This window comes from Triplophysa dalaica, chromosome 21 (genome assembly GCF_015846415.1).
Source record: "Triplophysa dalaica isolate WHDGS20190420 chromosome 21, ASM1584641v1, whole genome shotgun sequence".
NCBI classification, from domain to species: domain Eukaryota; kingdom Metazoa; phylum Chordata; class Actinopteri; order Cypriniformes; family Nemacheilidae; genus Triplophysa; species Triplophysa dalaica.
In genome coordinates, this window is record NC_079562.1 from 19,145,362 (window position 1) to 19,169,120 (window position 23,759).

Here is a 23,759-nt window from a genome sequence, read left to right on the forward strand (position 1 = left end):
GGGCTGCTTTGCTGCCTCAGGCCCTGGACGGATTACTGTCATCGATGGAAAAATGAATTCCAAAATTTATCAAGACATTTTGCAGTAAAACTTCAGACCATCTGTCCGCCAACTGAAGCTTAACAGAGGATGGACGATGCAACAGGACAACGACCCAAAGCATAGAAGTAAATCAACAACAGAATGGCTTCAACAGAAGAAAATACGCCTTCTGGAGTGGCCCAGTCAGAGTCCTGACCTCAACCCGATTGAGATGCTGTGGCATGAACTCAAGAGAGCGATTCACACCAGACATCCCAAGAATATTGCTGAACTGAAACACTTTTGTAAAGAGGAATGGTCCAAAATTTCTCCTGACCGTTGTGCAGGTCTGATCTGCAACTATAGGAAACGTTTGGTTGAGGTTATTGGTGCCAAAGGAGGGTCAACCAGTTATTAAACCCAAAGGTTCACATACTTTTTCCACCCTGCACTATGAATGTTTACATGTTGTGTTCAATAAAAACATGAAAACGTAGAATGTTTGTGCGGTATTAGTTTAAGCAGACTGTGTTTCTCTATTGTTGTGACTTAGATGAAGATCAGAACACATTTTATGACCAATTTATGAAGAAATCCAAGTAAGCCCAAAGGGTTCACATACTTTTTCTTTCAACTGTACATTTTCTTTCAACTGTACATACACATAAACGGAGAGAGAGAGACCATTTACACTTTAAATCCTTATTACGACACACTGCTTAATTTATTATGGAATAGGCAATCTTGCATTAAGCAATAAATTAAGATAACGTGCTGAAACAATATATTAACAACCAAATTACAGTACTTCTTGATCAGCATCAACCGCTCATAATGCTGGGACATTTCCTAATGTCAAATATGAGCATGCACATGTATACCAACTAAAAAACAGTGTGATTGATCAGGGAAAATATGTTAAAGCCATAAAGATTTTAGACCAGACTTAAAACGCGATAAAACATATTTACCCGAAAAAGAACATTTATTAACAGTTCAAAAGGCTTCCATTTCTATTGTCATGAAAAAGTTTCTCCAGTCTGGCAGTGATTGTTTTTCTGACGGAACACTTAACTCGGGCTGTACAAACTCAATAAGATTTTTAAAACAGATTTTTAAAACGTTTTTAAAACGTCTTTTCCGTCTTTTTGTCCTTCGACAAAAAGACGGAAGCAAATTTTTTAAGATCGTACACACTATTCGAAAATATTCGAATGCCACAGACTGATCGACTCCATGACACTCCGCATTGCTGCAGTAATTCAGGCAAAAGGAGCCGCAAATAACACACCTTAGCCTAACACACCTGTTAGGAAGTTTCTAGTCTGCTTTGTGAGACCTTGCTTAGCTGTTCAGGTGTTTGATTAGGGTTGAAGCTAAACTTTGCAGGACACAGGCCCTCCGGGACATACTTTGAGAGACTGAGACCATTCTTTTTGCATCTAAAATGAAACTAAGAAAGGATGATACCCTTTCGATTAAGATTAATGATATGGTAATAGAAGAAAAAAAAGGTTGTAGAGTATTTGGGTTGCTTAATAGATAACAAATTAATGGATGATTTTATGGCTAGAAAGGTATTTTCATGAAAAAGTCTTGTAAAATTAGGTTTCTAGCGAGGCAAGCTGAATTTTTAGATGTTCATTCCTTAAGATTATTGGCAGGGGCATTGATTCAACCCCATTTTGATTATGCAACCTCCTTTTGGTATAGCAGTTCCCAAGTCCTGAAAAATAAATTGCAAAAGGCTCAGAATAAACTAGTGAGGGTAATTTTAAAAAGTGCATTCTCAATCAAGTTCGCATAGTGATAGTTTTAAGGAGTTGGGTCTGTTGACTGTGGTAAAACGGATGCTTCTCTTAAAATTGGTTATCGAGCATAAAATTATTAATAATCGGGTAAGAGTTTATTTAAAAAAATATTATTATATGATGTGTCAAGAGCATTCCTATGGCTCTAGGGGTAGATATTTATCTAATATTTGTCCATTTCAATTTTAGACTTTGGTGGGGAAAAATATGTTTTTATATACTAGTGCTACAACATGGAATAAATATCAGTATAAATAAAGGGAGTAAAATAATTGTTAAGTTATAATAGACTGGTAAAAAGATGGTTGTTAGATGGTAGCTTATATTTGTTTCGATTGGTAAACTAGTGGTGTTTCACTGTACATTTGGTAATTTTGTTTGAATTGTTCTGTTCGAATATGTAAATGATTTGGAGATACTATTTTGCACTGTCAGTTCTGTAAACAGCCATAACCTTTAAATTAACATTGACGGCCTCAATGGAAATAAGCCAATGGCTTTATTGTGTTTTTATCCTCGAAAGTTTTTTTTATGTGTATGGGATACTATGTATTTTGTAGAGTTGTTTATAAACTTGTCAAATAAATTTCAATTCCATTCAATTCCTCTTATCGTTGTCGAAATTAGATCCAAGGACTGGTTCATCATCCATGATAGACTTGAATCAAAACATCAGAAGGTTCTCGGGTTCGCTTTCGGGGGTTTACCAAAGTCTGGTGCTTCCATTCGGCCTATCTCCCTCCCCATGCACGTTTTCACAAAATGCATGGATTCAGCCCAATCTTCCGTGCCTGGAATGCCATCACCTCTGGTAGGAGTATGGCTTCCTCACAGGCACTTCTGTTGGGGGCTTCCATGCAAAATATTTGAGACGCCTCGGGTGGGTTTGCCCTGCATCCGTTTATGAGGAACCCAATTGTAGACCTCTCTTCCGTACCTGGATGGCAGGTTCTTATGAATCTCTGATGTCTACGCATATCTCAGGACATATTTCAGTCACAGAAATTTGATATTTTGTTAATTTGATGTGAAATATGGCTATTATCGGTTGCACCACATGATAAGTGGTAGTTATACGCCATTGACCCATATGGATGTATATATTGTGTTAATACCAGTTTATGGCTAATTATTTTAGAAAAATTCCATCAATATACTGTATTGAGAAAAACATTGCAATAATAGCATGTATTTTGGCTTTATTTTTTCTCTTTCCTATAGTAATCAATGTAATGCAAATTTGTGAAAAACACTACTTAAATAAAACTGAACTGAAATTGTATTGAATTTTTGCAGATTTGGAATTCATTTTAAGAGTCCATTAGCGTTTAAATTGCTTACGTACACATTTATTAAACATTTGTTCCTTTACTATCCACAATAATTGTTCCGGTTCTTATATCAAACAAATTGTACATGTTTTATAAAAAACCTTTACTCACCTTTACCAGGTACATGAGTCGATTGTAGCAGTTCTCTAAAAAGTCGATGCAGAACTCACGCAGGAAGAGACGTACGTTTAATGCAGAGCGCCGCTGCCTCTCTGAGTCTCGAGCAATCTGTTTTCGTTTGGGCACACGTCTCACACCCTTTCCCACATCATGTGAATAGTTCATAAACTAAAAAAAAAACATTAGTAGTAATACAGAGTCCATTATTAATACAAGTTGCTGTAAAAATACTAAAATGCTTAAATTAGCTCAAATGAAATGCTAAAATGACATGATTAGTGTTTTTAAATTGCAGAGCTTACATTATGAAGTCCTTGATGAAAAATCACATCTTTCTCACCAATGGATTTCAGTCCTTCAATGACATATGAGCCACGGAAGCGAGAGTGTCTTTAGTAGAAAGAGAAGAGAAATGATTGTTGTTGGTCTTATTTAACAAATAAGAGAAGCTAGGGATGTGCAAAACTACATGTTAATAAAGCCATCTCATGTCCTTGTAAAATAAAGAATAAATGGCGTTAAGCATAAATTAAATTTATCAAAGCATTCTACATGTCACCAGGTTACCAATTTCCACAGTCAAATTTCGCACCGCCTCCGATTAATGTCGAGAGTCTTCACACTTCCACTCAATGGACTGTCATGTGTAACTGCAATTGCGGCATTATGCTACAGTGTTTTGTTACAATCACAGTGAGGGCCGAGTTGCAGTTTAATTTCCTGCTAAGAGCTAGAAGGTGCTGTATTTAGCGGTTCAGTATTTCCCGGCTGTTCAGATGAATTTATGTATGTTATTCAACTTAACTTTATTTATATAGTGCTTTTTACAATTTTTATTGTTGCAAAGCAGCTGTATATGAAAATTTTTGACTATAAGCCGAGCATTTAAAGTTATACAGGTAAAAACAAAAAAGGTGAAAACCGAAGACAGACACGCACACACCGGTTCAAACACACCCACATACTAGGGGTGCTCCGATCAAGATTTTTGGGGCCGATCACCGATACATGATCAATGAAATCTGTATCGGCCGATTCAGATACCGATCACCGATTACAGGAGTTATTTGAAGCTTTCTCAGTCCCTTTACTTATTAAACTATTTTTAACAACAATTTATATCAAGTATTCAAAATAAGAGAAAGTCTCAGGAATTAATATTAGTAAGTAACATATTTACATAAAACATAGCAGCCTGTGACAGAAGTCAGAGAAACTGTTTGTCTTCCACAATATATAGTGGCTTTGATCAAAGCATATTTATTACATTATTTTATCTGATAATCTGATATTTCTTTATGCTTCATACTGTCCTTGGAGTAGTGTTAATGCTTTTAAAAATGTCTCTGCTGATGAGAGGTTGCGCTAGACCAGTGGTTAGACCAACTCTGATAAAACACCTGAAGAGGCTAATCCGTGACTTCAGGAACAGACGTGTTCGACTTAATGTTGGGCAGCGCTGATTGTTTGGCATATCGCATGAAAGTACCGTGAGAGCGATTCAAATGTGTACCGAGCAATCTGCATTTGAACCGCCATCGCGTTACTTAAATCTCATAAACTGATAGATTTGTGCAGTGCCGAATGAAGTTGAAAGCGTCTATTCCTAAAGACGCTGATTAGCTTGTTCAGGTGTTTTATATCAGAGTTGGGGCTAAACTCAGCAGGAAAATGGATTTTGCGGGCTAGAGTTGAGAACCACTGCGCTAGACTTTTCATTAATTTATTTAGTGATCATGTTGTCGGACATAAAATAATAATCTAATTTCATGCAAGTGTTTATGTTCATATGTCCAGTCAGTAGCAATGACAGGTGCCTGTAAAAGGTGTTTTGTACTCATAAGAAAGCTGTGGTTTGGTCATATATACAGCGGGGAAAATAAGTATTTGACACATCAGCATTTTTATCAGTAAGGGGATTTGTAAGTGGGCTATTGACACAAAAATTCCACCAGATGTAGCCATCAAGCCAAATATTGAATTCATACAAAGAAATCAGAACATTTAAGTGTGCAAGTTCAGTCATAATAAATAAAGTGAAATGACACAGGGAGTAAGTATTAAACACATTTTATTTAATACTTTGTAGAAAAGCCTTTGTTGGCGATGACAGCTTCTAGACACCTCTTTTATTGAGAGTATTGCTCTCCATACCAGTCGTCTGCATTGCTCAGGAGTGATTCTTGCCCATTCTTCCACGCAAATCGTCTTTAAATCTTGAAGGTTCCTTGGGCCTCTTTTATGAACTTTGATCTTCAGTTCTCTCCATAGATTTTCTATGGGATTTAGGTCAGGTGATTGACTGGGCCATTCAAGCAGCTTGATTTTCTTTCTTTGAAACCACTTCATTGTGTCCTTGGCCTTCTGTTTGGGATCATTGTCTTGCTGAAATGTCCACCCTCTTTTCATTTTCAGCTTTCTGGTAGATGGCAGCAGATTTTTATCCAGAATGTCCCGGTAAATTTCTCCATTCATCCTGCCTTCATTAATATGAAGTCTGCCAGTACCCCTTGCTGAAAAGCACCCCCAAACTTAACTGTTGGTATGGTGTGCTTGGGGTGGTGGGCAGTGCCATTTCTTCTCCAAAAAGTTCAATTTTGCTTTCATCTGACCATACTATAGTCTCCCAAAAATCCACAGGCTTCTCTTTCGCAAAATTTAACCGAGTCTCAACATGCTTTTTGTTCAGTAATTGAGTTTTGCGTGGTGAGCCATGGCGGTTCAGTGAATTGCTTACAGTTTTCTTTGAAACCACAGTACCTGCTGATGTAAGGTCTTCCTGTAGTTCGGCCCGAGTGGTTCTTGGCTCTGTGAGAACTCTCCTGATTATTCTTTGGACTCCTCGGACAGGGATCTTACGTGGAGCACCTGATCGTGGCCGGTTTATGGTGAACTGATGATCTTTCCATTTCCGGGTAATGGCCCCCACAGTGCTCACAGGAACATTCAGCACTCTGGAAATTCGCCTATAACCATTCCCATCAAAATGCTTTTCAACGATAAGATTACGAAGATCTACAGAGAGTTCTTTGCTTTTACTCATCATGAAGTCTTTCCTGTGTGCCTCCTAGGTAATGAGAAGCCTTTATAGGCCATCAATTAGGACTAAAGCAGCTGATATCAATTAGTACTGATAGGGGGCAGGGTTTCTCTCTCAATACTGACCGATTTCTGGTGATCTCCTGGCTTTCCATGCCATTTTGCAACTTCCTACCTTTATGTGTTCAATACTTATTCCCCGTGTCATTTCACTTTATTTATTATGACTGAACTTGTATACTTAAATGTTCTGATTTCTTTGTATGAATTCAATATGTGGCTTGATGGCTACATCTGGTGGAAATTTTGTGGAGATGGTGGTCTAGTGGGTTAAACCACTGAACTGTAAAATCAAAAGGTTGCTGGTTCGATCCCAGCAGCCACCACCAGTGTGTCCTTGAGCAAGACACTTTACTCCATGTTGCTCCAGGGGGATTGTCCCTGTAATAAGTGCACTGTAAGTCGCTTTGGATAAAAGCGTCTGCCAATTGACTAAATGTAAATGTGTCAATAGCCCACTTAGAATTCCCCTTACTGATAAAAATGCTAATGTGTCAAATACTTATTTTCCCCGCTGTATGTGATGCTTCTGCCGCATTTTTCCACTCACTGAAAGCTAATATTTATCCAAAAAGACACTATTTTATGAGGATAAAACTCTGTAAAGACAGAACAGAGTGCCTGTGTGTATGCGTGCATGGGACACGGGGAGTGATGGATGCATATGCACATCGAGTCTCTTGCTGACCACATAAGCGTTTAGCAAAACTGACCAGGTATTTGAGAGTAAGCTAATGTAATGGAAACACACGTCACTTCACGATAGCCTACCTCTTTCCGATCACAATCACATTCAGTCCATTCACGATCACGTTCTGATGACACGAAATGATAAATAGGGGAATTACAAATCGCCTTTGTTGTAGTTTATCAAAATGACGGATTGCCTTCAGATTTTTCCATCACTTGTAAAAAAAAGACAGAACATTTTCAGTTGGCGAGATCTTTGCAGCTGAGTGGCACGCGAGCTGCTGAACTGTCCCGCTCTCTCGAAGCACTAGCTAACTTTGAAAACTACTCACACCTTTAACCTTCAAATGTCTAATGAGGTTGGTGGTGTAAAAATGTATTAGGTGCTTCCCGCCTCGTGGAGTTCGAATAGTAGACAAGTTTCAGGTTGCTAAAGCATTGTCTTTTTCAAACATCTTTACCAGACCGGTGAAACCGTTCTCATAGCTCGTAAATTTTTTTTTTGCCATCTTTGCTTCAGTCTTTATAGAGACCGCTGATCATACTTCCCAAAGTGATTATCGGCCGATTATGATCGGCGACCGATCAATCGGAGCAACTCAACCACATACCAAACAAGGCCTCACAACTCCACACACAATAAGCACGCGTGCTAACACACTTACAGTGGTTATCACAAAGAAGCACACATTTTTGACCCTGGACCACAAAACCAGTCGTAAGTCGCTCGATCAATATTTGGATCACTTCGACTCCGTTATGGAAAATGACGCCATGAAGGAATACAAAGTTTTCACTGCGGACTCAGAATTCGACCAGCTTGAGTGGGAAATTTCTTCAAAGTTCAGGTGAGTCAGTCACAAACATTCTTAAATACCTTCTTTACAAAGTAGTGGTTTTCAGGAGTTGTTTATGTCACAGTTATGCCAATATTGCTCTGACAAAATGTAAACAAAACATCGTCTTAGCATGTAGGTCTGCCTCTGTTAATGATGATTCGTTATCGAATTCGTTAATGAAAATCAGTTGTGTTGATCTGAATGCGATTTTTTTTTTTTTCAGGCTAAGCCAAGATTGCCTCACACATCTGCTTTCACATTATAAAGAACATGGAATTGAGCTGAAGGAAAAGAAGTCTGGTGGGAGGAAAAGTAATAAACGGTCATTTGAATTCGTATTTATAGCATATGAAAGAAATGTGAGAAAATGTGAAAAAGTCAAGTGTAAAATATAATATGTTCCTGGTAAATTATTTTTATGAAATTTTGTGTGTATAAAGTTTAAGTTGTTGTTAATCAATGGTGTAAGTTTCATTTATTTCACATCATTAGTAATATGCATTGCTAAGGACTACTTTCAAGTAATCTTTAAAGGCGATTTTCTCAATATTTAGATTTTTCCCACTCTCAGATTCCAGAATTTTAAATGGTTATATCTCGGCCAAATATTGTCCTTTCATAACAAACCATATATCAATAGAAAGCGTATTTAGTCAGCTTTAATGTGGTTATTAATCTCAATTTTGAAAAATTTACCCATAAGACTGGTTTTGTGGTCCAGTGTCACATTTAAGGTAAAGGAGAGAGAAACACAGGTGAAATATTAAAAAGACTACAAATTCCTATATTCAATAAATAAGTAAGCAAATTTCTTGAAAAGGTTCTTTAAATTAATGTACCATTCATTTGTGTAAAGTGTTAACGGGCCGCAATCCTAGAAAATGCACTTTTAAATGCTTATCTACAAGAAATTAAGTCGCCAGCGTGTGTGCAGAAACACCCTGTAATAATACAAATCCATCTATTCTTCTTTTTGTAATCTCCTTTAAACAACAACAGTGACACAAAACAGGCTGTTGGGGATCCCTTAACAATCTGACATAACATTGATTTACGCCTGCCCATGACTGCTCGCAGACTCCGCCTTATGAGCGGCTAGCTCAGCCTTTCGCCAGAGACACACTGTCAAACATTTTCAGGAAAGGGCTGATGTAGCCACTAGCCAGCAACAAAAATGTCTAAGAAACAACAAATGTGTGCTGTTGTTGGATGTAAAATGGAACTTAAATGGAGGCCGGGAGGAGACCTTTCCGACGTGCCCAAGTTTGGGCCGCAGCACCCTTGGGGGCCGGTGATATTACGATCGAAAGTCCTGGGCAGGATGCCGAGAACTCTGTGTCCGGGCAAGAGCCACCTTTATCGGATCGACAAACCAACATTGACTGGTCCATATCACCGGTCCGGAAAGACCTATGGAAACGAGCCAGGACTCGTTGGAAATGTCTCCGCTTGGGTATTCGAACGGCACTGACAACGAGTCGATGCGACCCGTAGGTCGGGAGCTAGAGCTCCCGGTAATCGGAAAAATACAAGTTCCGTGACCCGGTGGCCTTTCATAGCATGGTTTCGGTATAGCATGGGAATTCGTAAAGTATAGCATGGGTTTCGGACCAAAAAAAAAAGATTCTCAAGAGTGGACCAGTACCAGCTGTTCGCGATCAAGCTTCATCTCTGGAAATAGTAAGTATTACACATCGGTTTAAAATCGTCTTTCTCAAATAATGTTTTTAGCACGTAAGCGGCTGTTGTTTAAATGTTCGCGGCTAAACCTGAAACCTTACTATGGGCAAAAGACATGTGTTATGTCGTAATGTTAGTGGTAAAACGCAAGCTTGGTTCATAAGACTTGTGACCGACATCATTTCTGTAAAGCTTATTCATTACAACGAAAGAAAGTTATGGCAGTGACTTTCTCAGTGAGTTCAGTGTTTTCTCATATGTCCTAAGTGCGACAATACTAAGAGCGGATAGAAACAGAGTTCCCATTTGTAAGACAACCTGGTTGCTGATCTTTACATACCTGCCTGTCATATAAAAGTACTCTGAATTAATGTTTTTGCCTATATCTGTGTTTATATCTGTTAGTAATATGCATGCACATGATTAATTATCAATGGCCAACATTTCAACAGCATATTTTGTACTATCTGTGTTTTTATCGTCTCCATTAAATTTGTTTTATGAACAAGGCATTAAGGTGATTTTTATTGCAGTTAGTGTATGGTTTTGGTTGGATAGGGCATTACAGACGTAATAGCGCATTCCACCATATTGCTTGTCTTGCTGCATCCAAAGCAGTGGGACATGTGTCTCTACGTCCTATTTTGCATACAGGTAGGAGAACAGAAGCTCATTTGCATTTATACACACAAAAACGGTGTGTTTTACATTGCAGTCACAAATGGCCATGTTCAACATATCGTAATGAAAGAAATGTGTATCTCAAATGCCTGCTCAGTTTTGCCAAACGCGCATGTGGTCAACAGAGACTCGAGGTGCATAAGCATCCATCACTCCACACGTCCCATGCACGCATACACACAGGCGCTGTGGTGCCGTCTTTACAGAGTTTTTACCTCATAAAATAGCGTCTTTTTGGATAAATAATAGTTTTCAGTAAGTGGACGTTTTCTCTGTTCTTTGAGCGGCAGAAGCAGCACATATATATGACCAAACCACAGCTTACTTGTGAGTACAAAACACCTTTTACATGCACATGTCATTGTTACTGAATGGACATATGAACATAAACATTTGCTTGTAATTAGATAATTATTTTACGTCCGACAAAAGAAAAATTGAATAATATATGAAAAGTCTAAGTCTAGCTCAACCTCTCCTCAGCTGTCAGTAACAGAGACATTTTTAAAAGCCTCAACCCTACTGCAAGCAAAGTAAGAAGCATAAAGAAATATCAGATTTCAGATAAATAATGTAATAAATTAGCTTTGATCACGGCCACTTTATATTGTGGAAGACAATGGGTTTCTGGGACTCGTGTCACAGGCTGCTATGTTTTATGAAAATATGTGGTAACACTTTCCTTGAACCATGTATGTTTAATGCATTATAAAAGTAGTTTTAAAGCATTGTAACACACATTTGAATGCTTTGTAATGTCTTATAGATAGTGTTATAATGTATTAACTGTAATAACAACCAAGCAATTCATTGTTAAACTACACATTTTAAATTGGTTATAATTCTTTACAACTACATATAATGCCTTACAACACACATTATAAATAATAATAATGCATTTTACCCTTTAATAACTCTTTATAATGCAGTATACATACATGCTTCAAGGAAAGTGTTACCAAATATGTAACTTACTAATATTCATTTGTTAATTCATGAGACTTTCTCTTCTGGTACTGAGAAAGCTTCAAATAGCTCCTGTGATCGGTGATCGGTATCGACCGATACAGCTTTCAGTGATCGAGGTGCTCCAAAAATCCTGATCGGAGCACCCCTATAAGACACGTTGGGTAATTGGTTAGCTTAGCACCACCAAGCACCACTTTTTTTTGCACAACAACTTTAGAACTTTTTAAACAAGAGACTTATGTTGGTACTGTAAAGAGTTAACAGGCTGGTCTTTCCATTTTTTATAACCGTAAAATAATTTTATTTTGTGTAAAGCCAAATATTTTTTTTGGTATTTATTTGAGATACATTATGGTTTTTATTAATCGAGCAACAGAAAATAAGCGTTAGATTAATCCTCAAATTAGTGTATAGATTAGTCGACTAATCAATAAAATAATCGTTAGATTAATCGTTTAATAAATAATTGTTTACCCCCAGCCCAAATGCTGTTCCCTGTTCTTCTAACTCTCAGGCAAACCTGAGAGTTAGAAGAACACACTATTTTAATAAAAAAATAACCATGCAATGTCTTTTCTATCCTTAAACGAGCAAACTGTTGAACCGTTTTATTGTTTTTAAAAAGTTTCATAACCACAGTTTAATACGTCCATATTTGCTTTTACAATGAAGTTCCTTTATTTAAGGACAACCTCATTTCCACCACTTACAAACGCAATCAAGTTCAATATAAAATTTTATAATAACATTAAACAGTCTTCATTTAACATATTACCAAGTAAAACAAAACATTAAACATTTTGACCACACAACAGCTCGTTCAAAGCTAGTGCGGGCAGAACCTTTAATGTAATATTCGTTTTCAAAGTGTACAATTGTTTTAGATTTTAAGCTCATTTACAAAAAGTACCATGAGTGAGCGTGTTACACTAAAATGTGCATCAGTTAAAACCATCACATTGACCACGCAGAAGTGGGCAGTTTGCACCAACTACCTCAATATGCCTATGACGACCATAGCGGAGCATAGCCTCCTGGTAAGCTTGTCCGTCTTCTAAACCGGTGTGGACCGAAGGCGGTTAGAGGCTCGCTTGGAGCGGGTTAAAGTCCTGTGACAAGCAGCTTACCCAGAAATGTATGATACAAAGCAACAACAGAGGGTCTACACACTGTCTTTCAGCCAATACTTGAAGACAAATGTGACAATATCACTATTTATATAATTATAAATGAATGCGGACCAGAGAAACTAAACTGCACAAGGCAAAAATGTAACAAATTATTATTAATGAGCTAGAAAAGAGGCCGTGTAAAGACGTGAAAGAAAAAACATAATTTTACCAAAATATGCAGTTTATAGACCATTTCATCGTTACTAAATAAAAGTGACAAAATGGTCAATTGACCCGTGTTTAAATGACATGCATTGAAATGTTTTAATTCTCTCCATGTCAGTAGAGTACAGGCTTTAAAAAACAGATTCCACTTCTTACATGAAGGGGGATGGGGACTGGGAGATGTGTGAATGTCTCGCTTTTTGAAAGAACAGATTTTAGAATTAATGTCTTACCAGCAGCGTGACAAATAAACATAAGACGCCGTAATACTGACAAGAAACCTAACTCCAAACATAAACAAAACTTTTTTACCAAAATATGCTTTTTATAATCGTTAATGCTCCTAATTTACGTAACAAATTAAATTATTTTAATATCAAATTCTACATATTAAAACACCGCAATGACCTCTCGTTTAAATGACAAACAATTAAATGTTTTCATATCTTCTTGATCAATATACTTTATAAAGTAATTAAGGTAAAAATCACTGTTTACATTTCAACCTATTTTTAAATATGCAACTTCTCAACTGACACCACTTTTGAGTTTTTGTTGAAGTGTTATTGGGTGATTTCTTCCTGCAGTAGGAGGTGGGGGTTGATGGAGGTTGTATGAGCAGTAACAAAGAGCTGCATTTTAAAAGGCCTTTAAAGTTCAGGGTTCAGATTACTGGAAAGTAACATTCATTTCTAAAATCGCTGGCAAAAACACACTTAAACAACATATTTCCAAAGATGAATTAAACCCGATATAAATTACAGCATAGGCTACATATAGTTTACTAAGCTTAAACTGTGCTAGAAATTCCCTTTTAAATGCTGCTTCATGTGAATTGCAAGAGTGCCGTCTCACATTGAGCCTTGGAAGTCATTAAAGAACCAATATATTTCGGCACGTAGCCGTTTTAAAATGTATTCCAAATAAGTTGTTTAACTTGTCAGAAGTTGAGCTACAAAAAAAAATAGATTTTTAGAAAAATGTTCACAAAGAAAGAAAACGGCTAAAGTCACAAGTTTCTTGCCTTGCACCGCACTGACCTTATTTTGCTTGGTTGATTTAATGTTATGATCCGTTTTAACCTTTTGAAGGTAACATGGCAGTTTCTGAAACGAACGATAAGCAGCATGATGCGTCAAAGAAAGAAACTATGTTTCTTCAATGTTTATGTAACCCGTTTATGGTGGCTACCCAAAGATCTCATCATGTCCTGTTTCGTGCATACATTTCACAACATGCTTTCATTTGGTAAACTGGATCAACAGTTTCATTTTTAATGTTTTGATAAGTTTTGACAGACCACGCTTTCAGGACCATACAATTTGTGAACGGGTCACGTCTCTGAAAAAGCACTTGCTGAGGCTGCCACATTTAAAAGATCTTCAGAATTCAGAAGTTTGATATAATTAATATTGCATATAGGAATTAATTGTCCGTTTAATATTTGAGCTGTGGTTCTCTCTCCATTATCTCAAATGTGTGCTTTTACTGTGCGTGTGTGCGTCTATGTCAATGTGTGTAAGTATGTATGCATATTGTGTGTGTGGAGCATTTGTATGTCCGTCTTTTGTGTTTTCACCTTTTTCTTGTTTTTACAGGTACCTGATCTTAGTTGTTTTACTCATAGTCAATGTGTCTCATGTACAGCTGCTTTGTAACAATGAAAATTTTAAAAGCGCTATATAAATAAAGTTGAGTTGAATTTAAAAAGCCTGACATTAAGAAAAGCGAACTGCAGAGACATTTCTTGATTTATGACAACGTATCCCCAATGTATGTGAATGTAACTTAATCCAGGGTTAACATTGGAGAAACCCAGCTGTGTTTGCAGGCAGTGGTAATTATTCCACATGGGAGAAATGCTGATAATCCAACGACATTATAGAGCACATCCGGTTTCAAGGAAATAAAGCGAAATCATGTTAGAGTTGGGTTTTGCCATTTTTTTAATGAATGAGGTGCATCGCAATACACACAAGCAAACACGCGCAGAGTTTGGCACAGGCACTCTGATCTCACTCGCTGTATTTCTCGATTTGCACAAAACACAGAGCGTGCACCGCGCTGCCTTGGTAACTGTTACCACAGTACAGCAATTTCTCATTATGTTATTTACATAAATCAATGAGCAAAATGTCTTCCTGAACTTCATCAAAGCGTTTTTAAGAAGATTGCATAACTATGATTTGTTATATCCACCAGTTTCATGCTCTTTTAGATCTACAGTCATGGCCAAAATTGTTGGCACCGCTTAATTTTTTTTTTTTTTAAGCATTTCTCACAGAAAAGTATTGCATTAACACATGTTTTGCTATACACATGTTTATTCCCATTGTGTGTATTGGAACAAACCAAAAAAAAATGAGGGAAAAAGCAATTTTGACAAAATGTCACAAAACTCCAAAAATGGGCTGGACAAAATTATTGGCACCCTTAACTTAATATTTGGTTGCACACCCTTTGGAACAAATAACTGAAATCAATCGCTTCCTATAACCATTAATTAACTTCCTACACCTCTCAGCAGGAATTTTGGACCACTCTTCCTTTACAAACTGCTCCAGGTCTCTCATATTGGAAGGGCGCCTTTTCCCAACAGCAATTTTAAGATCTCTCCACAGGTGTCAATGGGATTTAGATCTGGACTCATTGCTGGCCACTTCAGAACTCTCCAGCGATTTGTTGCCATCCATTTCTGGGTGCTTTTTGAAGTATGTTTGGGGTCATTGTCCTGCTGGAAGACCCACGATCTTGGACGCAAACCCAGCTTTCTGACACTTGGCCCTACATTGCGACCCAAAATCCTTTGGTAATCCTCAGATTTCATGATGCCTTGCACACAGTCCATGCATCCAGTGCCAGAGGCAGCAAAACAACCCCAAAACATCTTTGATCCACCACCATATTTGACTGTAGGTACTGTGTTCTTTTCTTTGTAGGCCTCATTCCGTTTTCGGTAAATAGTAGAACGATGTGCTTTACCAAAAATCTCTATCTTGGTCTCATCTGTGCACAAGACGTTTTCCCAGAAGGATTTTGGCTTGCTCAAGTACATTTTTGCAAACTGTAGTCTTGCCTTTTTATGTCGCTGTGTCAGCAGTGGGGTCCTCCTGGGTCTCCTGCCATAGCGTTTCATTTCATTTAAATGTCGACGGATAGTTCGCGCTGACACTGATGCACCTTGAGCCTGCAGGACAGATTGAATTTCTTTGGAACTTGTTTGGGGCTGCATATCCACCATCCGGACTATCCTGCGTTGCAACCTTTCATCAATTTTTCTCTTTCGTCCACGTCCAGGGAGATTAGCTACAGTGCCATGGGTTGCTAACTTCTTGATAATGTTGCGCACTGTGGACAAAGGAACATCTAGATCTCTGGAGATGGACTTGTAACCATGAGATTGTTGATATTTTTCCACTATTTTGGTTCTCAAGTCCTCAGACAGTTCTCTTCTCCTCTTTCTGCTGTCCATGCTTAGTATGGCACACACAGACACACAATGCCATGACTAAAGCAACTTCTCCCTATTTTGTCTGCTTTCAGGTGTGATTTTTTATATTGCCCACACCTGTTACTAGCCCCAGGTGAGTTTAAAGGAGCATCCCATGCTTGAAACAATCTTGTTTATTCACAATTTTGAAAGGGTGCCAATAATTTTGTCCAGCCCATTTTTGGAGTTTTGTGTGACATTATGTCAAATTTGCTTTTTTCCCCTCCGTTTTTTTGTTTTGTTCCAATACACACAAAGGGAATAAACATGTGTATAGCAAAAAATGTGTTAATGCAATACTTTTCTGTGAGAAATACTTGATTTTCTGGAAGAATTTCAGGGGTGCCAACAATTTTGGCCATAACTGTATATAGTACAAGTAATAAATAAAAAGCCATTGTGCTTTGAAGGACACAAAGTCACTTAAGGGTAAACTCACCATAGGAGAGAGTGACTGACTTGTGATGCAGTCACTTGTATCTCACACATACGCAATATAAGCATAAAACACGCTGCTATGTTGTTTTACCTGTATTTTCAGAAGGGTATGATGACAGTGTTTCAGTTTCAGTTTCAGATGGTATACTGACAGCGCAATGCGATCGTTTTCCACTCTTTCATATGCAATATGATAATAATAACTTTTTAGATATAATTGTATTACAAATCATTTAAATGTGCTGTTGTGGTTTTGGCCAGAATACTTCTGGCAACAGAGTCATTGGAACTCATGGTAACTGTTAAAAAGCCATTAGACACCACTTGCATGCTTTAAAGGTAAAAGTGTTAGTTTTTCCTGTCAATCCATGTGGATTTTCAATGTAAAGAATGCACTGTCATTTTAATTGAGCGTTAGCAGCGCAGCAAAAATAGACTCCGCTCCGAAATGAGAATACGCGCTGCTTACGCTTGCGGTATGAATGCTCTCATATGTTAACATATGCGCCGAAAAAAATACATAATGCTCTCGCTTGCGGAATGGAACGGGTGTAAGCCCCTCAAAAACATCACAAGATATTGTTCACTTCGTAATTTACTTTTTTGTTATTGCATAGTACATCACTGTTAACACACAAAGCATATATCCTGGGCTAAGTGACATTATTATAATATCAAATGAAGCTTAAGTTTTAATATGACAGTTGCGTTGTATTCAAACATACGTATGTGACGCAGGAAAAACACGCTATTTAAATGTATTTTGTATGTAATGCATGTTATTAAGTGTATGTTTGGCCCCGTCAGGATTGTAGCTCTATAAAAGAAGGCACTATAACAACACAGCAGCTGTATTGCTACATGACATACCAGAACCAGTCACACTGAAGCATCCAGAGGTCTCCAATTATCTTCTTCTATAGCGTTATTTTAAAAAAATATCCCACGCGATGTGATCAGGTATATATAGCGTGGTGTGTTATCAAATTCTTCCCGTTAACTTATGTCTCCTGTTAAGTACTCCGTCATAACCAGAAACAGTTCACATTTCTAAAGCAAAGAATTTGTCCAATGTTGACGCTGCGTAACTTTAGTGTTTTATATATGTAAAGCTCTTCTACTCTCTCCTGCATGCTTCTTGTTAGAGTTTGATGTCATCATCCCCCCCAATAGCTGTTGCTGTCCAACTTCTTAGAGCGTAAAAAACAACTTTGTCTCTCATTATTTGACACTATACTGTTTAAATGACTGAGAAGTGTTATAACATCCGTTTAAAAGCTTTTAAGGTAACTTGGTAATGCCAAACTAATGGGATCAAGCGGTGAACCGGAAGTCTTAAGCATCAGTCCTACGAGCATACGCAAGGCATAATGGGTAATTTCGCGCATTGTGTAAAAGGTGGATATGAGATGCGCAGCAAATGTGTGAAGGCTGAAGTATGCCCGGTGGAGCAGGAATGTCTTTGTCTTATTTTATTAAATGACAAAAACGTCAGTTGTCATACATCATACATTTGTTTTTATTTAGTAATCGTCTTGTTTTTGTCAGTGAAAACAGGATGAGGTTGATGAATAATTTATGTTAGTTATGTCCACTGTTGCGACTGATTGCTGCTGTGACACATTCACTCCAATCTATTAGTATTTTGCAGAGGTTGCGCTGTTAAATACCACATTGTGAGGGGTAGGATCAGTGTGTTATTTAGTGAGATGCTATTTTGAATGCATTATCTAAAATGTTTTTTTATTCTAAAATGTGAGCAAAACCCATTAAGAAGAATGTTTATCCAAAATCACGCTTGTCGCATTAGAAATTGTTGTGTTATGAAAAGTGTAAAAAGATTTCCAGTTTGTTTTTAAACTACGGCGAAACAAACTAGACGGTGACGGGCAGTCATAGACTACTGCCTTGTTTATACACGCGCCTGTCTCCGAATTGGAAACATACGTCCCTTCACGATCACGATCATGCGAAGGGTAGTGCCTTTGGCCGCTCATAATCTGGTTCAGTCCATTCACGTTCGGATGTAGGGAAATGACTGAAAATTCGCTTTTCCGAATATTAAAAAAAGTGAAATTTACCCCTTGGTAGAAATTCTGTTTACTTCATTATGCTTGTACATGCATCTTAATGATGTTTTATCACCTGTTGCCTCTTTGCAGATTACGGCAGCGTTTTGCTGCCAGCTCTTTTCTTCTCAGCAGCTCCAGTTCATCTGCGTCTTTCTGTTTTTCCTCTGCTGAACGCATTTGTCCTGCATTCACCAACATCTCAGGAGTCTGATAACAACATACAGAAAAACGCATACAAACACTTTAATCTCACATATTTTTATTTAAAAACTAGGAATGTTCTTAAAAACTTGACATTACTGATATCATTTTACAATGATAAAAAGTCATTCTGGAATATCTAATTCTGTTTGGCCAGCTGCGACATTCAAAGGCAAGTTATCCTAGATCACTGTGTTTATTTCATAAACGACTTGCATTTAACAACATACATGCGCGTTAACATACTTTGAGTTTTGGTATTATTGCAAATTGTTCTGGTATATTGTAATTTTACAAAATAACACTATTTAACTCTCTCACCGCTATTGACAAGTTATCTCTCGTCATTTAAAAAAAATGGTTCCCCGCCAAAGACGAGTTATTACAGCATCAGTGTTTGTAATGTTGTACTGTCGTATTAATACCATGTATCTTAATACCATATACTGCCTTTCATTTTTCCCTTTTTAAATTATGACTAGTGGTGGGCCGTTTACGCCGTTAACGCAGTGAGACTCTTATCGCACGATAAAAAAAATGTCGCCGTTAATCTATTCTCAAAGTTGGGTTGGGTTGGGAGCTGGGTCTATACTACGCAAGCTATGATGACTTTCACCTTGATATTTTAGCGCGGATGTATACCAGCTTAACTGCACTGTACGGGGCGAGAACGAGATTTTTCAACTCGCGTGATTCGCGTCATTCGCGGAAGCAGAAGCCTCCTCATCATCTCATAACCAGGGCTTCATTCGCGCGATTCGCGCAGCAAGTAGGTCTATTGGCTCTTTGCATTAACATATAAATCACTCGCGCTTGACACGCCATTCGCATTTGGTTTGAACACAACAACACGTTACTGTGAAATTACCGCATCAAACGTGACGTGCTAACATGGATGCAGCTATGAAGCCGCCGCGTTTGCTTCAGGGAATATTAATTTTTAAGAAGCTTCCCAATAGAAACATCGACAAGACTAAGGTTGTTTGCACCTTGTGCAATGCGGAATTGGTTTAAAAAAAAACACTTTCTCTCAACAGGTAGTGGTCTAGCTTTAGTTGAAACCAGTAACTTTGTATGGCACCTAATGTATTATGGCTCCTGTATGACAGGTCGCTTGTTGCTCCCTGACTCTTTGTAAGTCGCTTTGGATAAAAGCGTCTGCTAAATGACTAAATGTAAATGTACTGTAGGAGCTCTTCCAGTCTCCACCTAAGTACCACCTAAACGCAAATCATCCCTTAGCTAATGCGGAAGTAAACACAAGTTCATCTTATTGAACATAATTTAATTTTCATCACCAATTATCATAGTAGAACAGCTTTCTCAAGCAGTTTGTGATGCATTTTGGAAACAGGAGATGAGCCCCTGGTCTAATGCGCCACCTGGCTTGAGAAACCCGTTCTCAAAGACTTACTTTTAGTCATTATTTGGGTAGCACACATATTCTGAATGCCTTCGGCAGAATTCAAATGAGCCATTTTAATCTAGATTAATCTAGATTAATTTTGGAATTAATCTAGATTAATCTAGATTAAAAAAATTAATCTATGCCCACCACTAATTATGACGTATGTAAAGCTGCTTTGAAACATTGAAAATTGTGAAAAGCACTTTATAAATAAAATAAAATTGAATAATAGCCAAAACTATAAATGTACATTTTCTGAAGAAAATGTGAGTGGTGCTTTGGGGCAAACCGCGGAACTGGGCACTCACTAGGGTGATGACACATGACGGCAAGAAAGAGTTTATCCAATCACCATGTCTCTACAATGTTCTGATGCTTAGATATAGGTATTGCTAAACGGTTGCTAGGCTAACCTATTTGGTTGCTAGAGGCGTGGCTTAGCACAGTGGTTCTTAAACTTTTTTGGATAAGTAAGCCTTTTTATGATTTTTTCAAGCCAAATACCCATTGACCAGACAACAACATTTTGCTTTAAATTACACTGAAATGAGAGTCAGACAGTTATTATATCTAGTAGGTTTATTGCTTATAAAAATTTCTGTATGTAGCATTACACAACTATGTAAATCTTTTAAGTATTAGGCATAATAGGTAAATCAGTGTTTTTCAGTTCAGTTAAAGTTCATTGTGATCATTTTTTTCAAGTTCATTGTGATCAAGTTTTAGTGTGTTTTAACTAACAGTTCAGTTTTCATAAATGTCTTCTTACAAGTCTAGTGTGCCCATTTGTGTCAATTTGTCAGTGAGCCTTTCAATGGGATACATGGGCCTGTCCTTCTCTTAAGATCTTTGACATTCTTGGGGCAGGGAAGCTACTGCTTTTATCAGACTATTTTCAAGGCAAAGTCTGTTTCTTTGTTTCGTTTTTATTTGAGTCATTGCTGAAAATGAGGTTTCACAGAGGTAGGTAGAGCCAAATGGGAGTAGGTGTTCTCGCCTCACACACACACCCAAAACTCTGTCAGGGAACAGTTCTCTAAAGTAGTCTGCAACCCACGGTCGGTGGATAAATCCAATAGCTCCGCCCTTAGGTGAACGGGTAGCGTGACACGGTGCCTTTGAGAAAGTGTAAATGGGTTTCTAACCCAATCCAGTTGCTCAGACTTCTCTCTTTCATAAGGGAAATATGATTTGGATCTAGAAATCACATCACATTTCCATCCAGAAATGTTTTTACTGTGTCTCTCTCCATATTCTCACTTACGACAAAGCTATCAAATGGAGGAAAACCGCTAAAATCACCCTCTGCACACAGTCTCATCCACAGCTCTGCTTTTTTGAGAAAACCACCAACTCTGTCATAAAGTGTCCCTGCCTTGCAGACTAAGATTCAACTCATTCAGTTTAGTAAAAATATCTTTTATATACACTAGTTTGGCAATCTAATTATTGTCCTTTAACAATGTGGCATGAGGGGACGCATTGTCTGACAAAAAGCAACATACCTCAATTCGCAGCTCAAACAGCCTATTCAGTACTTTGCCTCTCGAAGCCAGCGTACTTCGGTGTGCAAAAGGAGTTCTGTGTGTTCAGATCCCATGTCATCACATAATCTTCGAAACAGACTTGCATTAAGTGGTCGCAACCTTATGAAGTTTATTGCCTTGACAGCATCATTCAAGACGGAATTAAGCTTTGGGCTCATCTTCTTTGATGCCAGGGCTTCTCTGTGTATAACACAGTGTGTCCACAGGATATCAGGATTCTTCTTATGCGTGCGATGAGGCCTTTGATACGACCTGTCATTGCCGCTGCTGCGTCAGTGCACTGACTGGTTTAGGTTTTCCAGCTGATTTCATGTTCTGATAAAAACGAATGAACAACGTTGAAATATCCTGACCGTTTGTTTTCCCACCCTACTGAAATCTGCAAAAAAGTATGTGTTTGCGAATGTCCCTGGTATCCACATATCTCGCAAAAGCAACCAATTGCACCTGTCCGCTAATATCAATTGATTCATCCAATTGAAGTGAAAATTATTCACCAGCACTGAGTTTATCCACCGGTTGCTCAACTATATCAGTCCCCATCTTGTCAATTCTATGTGAAATTGTGTCATTTGACAGTTTTGATCTTGTCTGCTGCTGTTTTATCCAGCATGGTCTCAGAGAGCACAGCTTCAGCAGGAATTATCAATTCCTTAGCTAGGCTAAATGGCTTTTTAGCTTTCGCCAGAAGTAAAGATACCGCAAAACAATGCTTCGAGTGCTTTTGCTGATAAACTTGTGGCTTTTTTCATGTTCTCTTGGCATGATGTAAATTCATGAAATTTTCTTCTTAAAAACTCCAGAGAATTCCAGACCTGATTTGGGTGTTTAGTCCCGAGATGCCGTTGAACATGAGCTGGCTTCATTGCGCTGTTAACAAACAGGTCACCACATAAAAATTACAGTGCTGAGGGTGGGTTATGTGAAGTAGATTTAAATCCCATCCCTATGTATTCCTCATGAAACTTGCAGTATTTTTTAGGCTCTGTTTTTCTCTTCTTTTTAGCATGTTCGTCTTCTGTTGGAGGAGCTTGTCTTCTTAAGAAACCACCTGTCCATTTTAACGCAACTTCTCCACTTACACCGCTCCTGATTCTGGGTCTGGATCTCAATAAATAACTAATAAATTGAAATGCGTTTCAAATTGTTGAATTTACTTTTAATGCATCTTTGTGTAGTCCTAATTTCATATAAAAATACTATTATCATAATTTTATTGATTTTCATTATTCCTAAATGTCAGTTTCGCTCACGTAACCCCTGCAGTACCCCTGGGGCTACGCGTACACCCATTTAAAATCAATAAATTATGATAATAGTATTTTTATATGAAATTAGGACTACACAAAGATGCATTAAAAATAAATTCATCAATTTGAAACGCATTTGTTCGAGCTGCGCTATGAGGTATGTTGCTTTTGGTCAGACAATGCGTCCCCTCTTGCCACTTTGTTTAAAGACAATAATTGGATTGCCAAACTAGCGTATCTAGCAGATATTTTTAGTAAACTGAACGAGTTGAAACTTAGTCTGGACACTACGATCTTGAAACTTTATGACCGAGTTGATGATTTTCTCAAAAAAGCAAAGCTGTTGAAGAGACTGTGTGCAGAGGGCAATTTTAGCGGTTTTCCTCTGTTTGATAGTTTCGTCGTAAGTGAGAATATGGAGAGAGAGACACAGTAAAAACATTTCTGAATGGACATTTAGCTAACGTGATTTCTAGTTTCAAATCATACTTCCCTGATGTAAGAGAGAAGTATGAGCAACTGTTTTGGGTTAGAAACCCATTAACACTTTCCCAAAGCAACTGTGTCACACTACCCGTTCACCTGAGGGCGGAGCTATTAGATTTATCCACAGAACACCTCGAGATAGGGAAAAGTGCTTTGGAACACCTACTCCCATTTGGCTCTACCTACCTCTGAAACCTCATTTTCAGCAATGACTCAAATAAAAACAAAACAAATAGTTACTTAAAGATACATACAGTTTATAAGCAATACACCTACTCGGGACATCATA

General features: G+C 37.9%; 1 protein-coding gene across 7 annotated transcripts in view; it reads right to left on the minus strand.

Moving 5' to 3' along the window:
* Positions 1-23,759, minus strand: part of timeless (timeless circadian clock) — a 123,131-nt gene that overhangs the window by 75,500 nt on the left and 23,872 nt on the right. For all 7 annotated transcript variants that reach the window (XM_056734443.1, XM_056734439.1, XM_056734444.1 and 4 more), the window contains 3 exons: positions 18,652-18,785; positions 3,586-3,673; positions 3,275-3,451 (listed from right to left, as the gene is read on the minus strand). In XM_056734443.1, the coding sequence (XP_056590421.1) occupies positions 3,275-3,451; positions 3,586-3,673; positions 18,652-18,785 (399 nt within the window). The remainder of the gene's footprint in view (positions 1-3,274; positions 3,452-3,585; positions 3,674-18,651; positions 18,786-23,759) is intronic.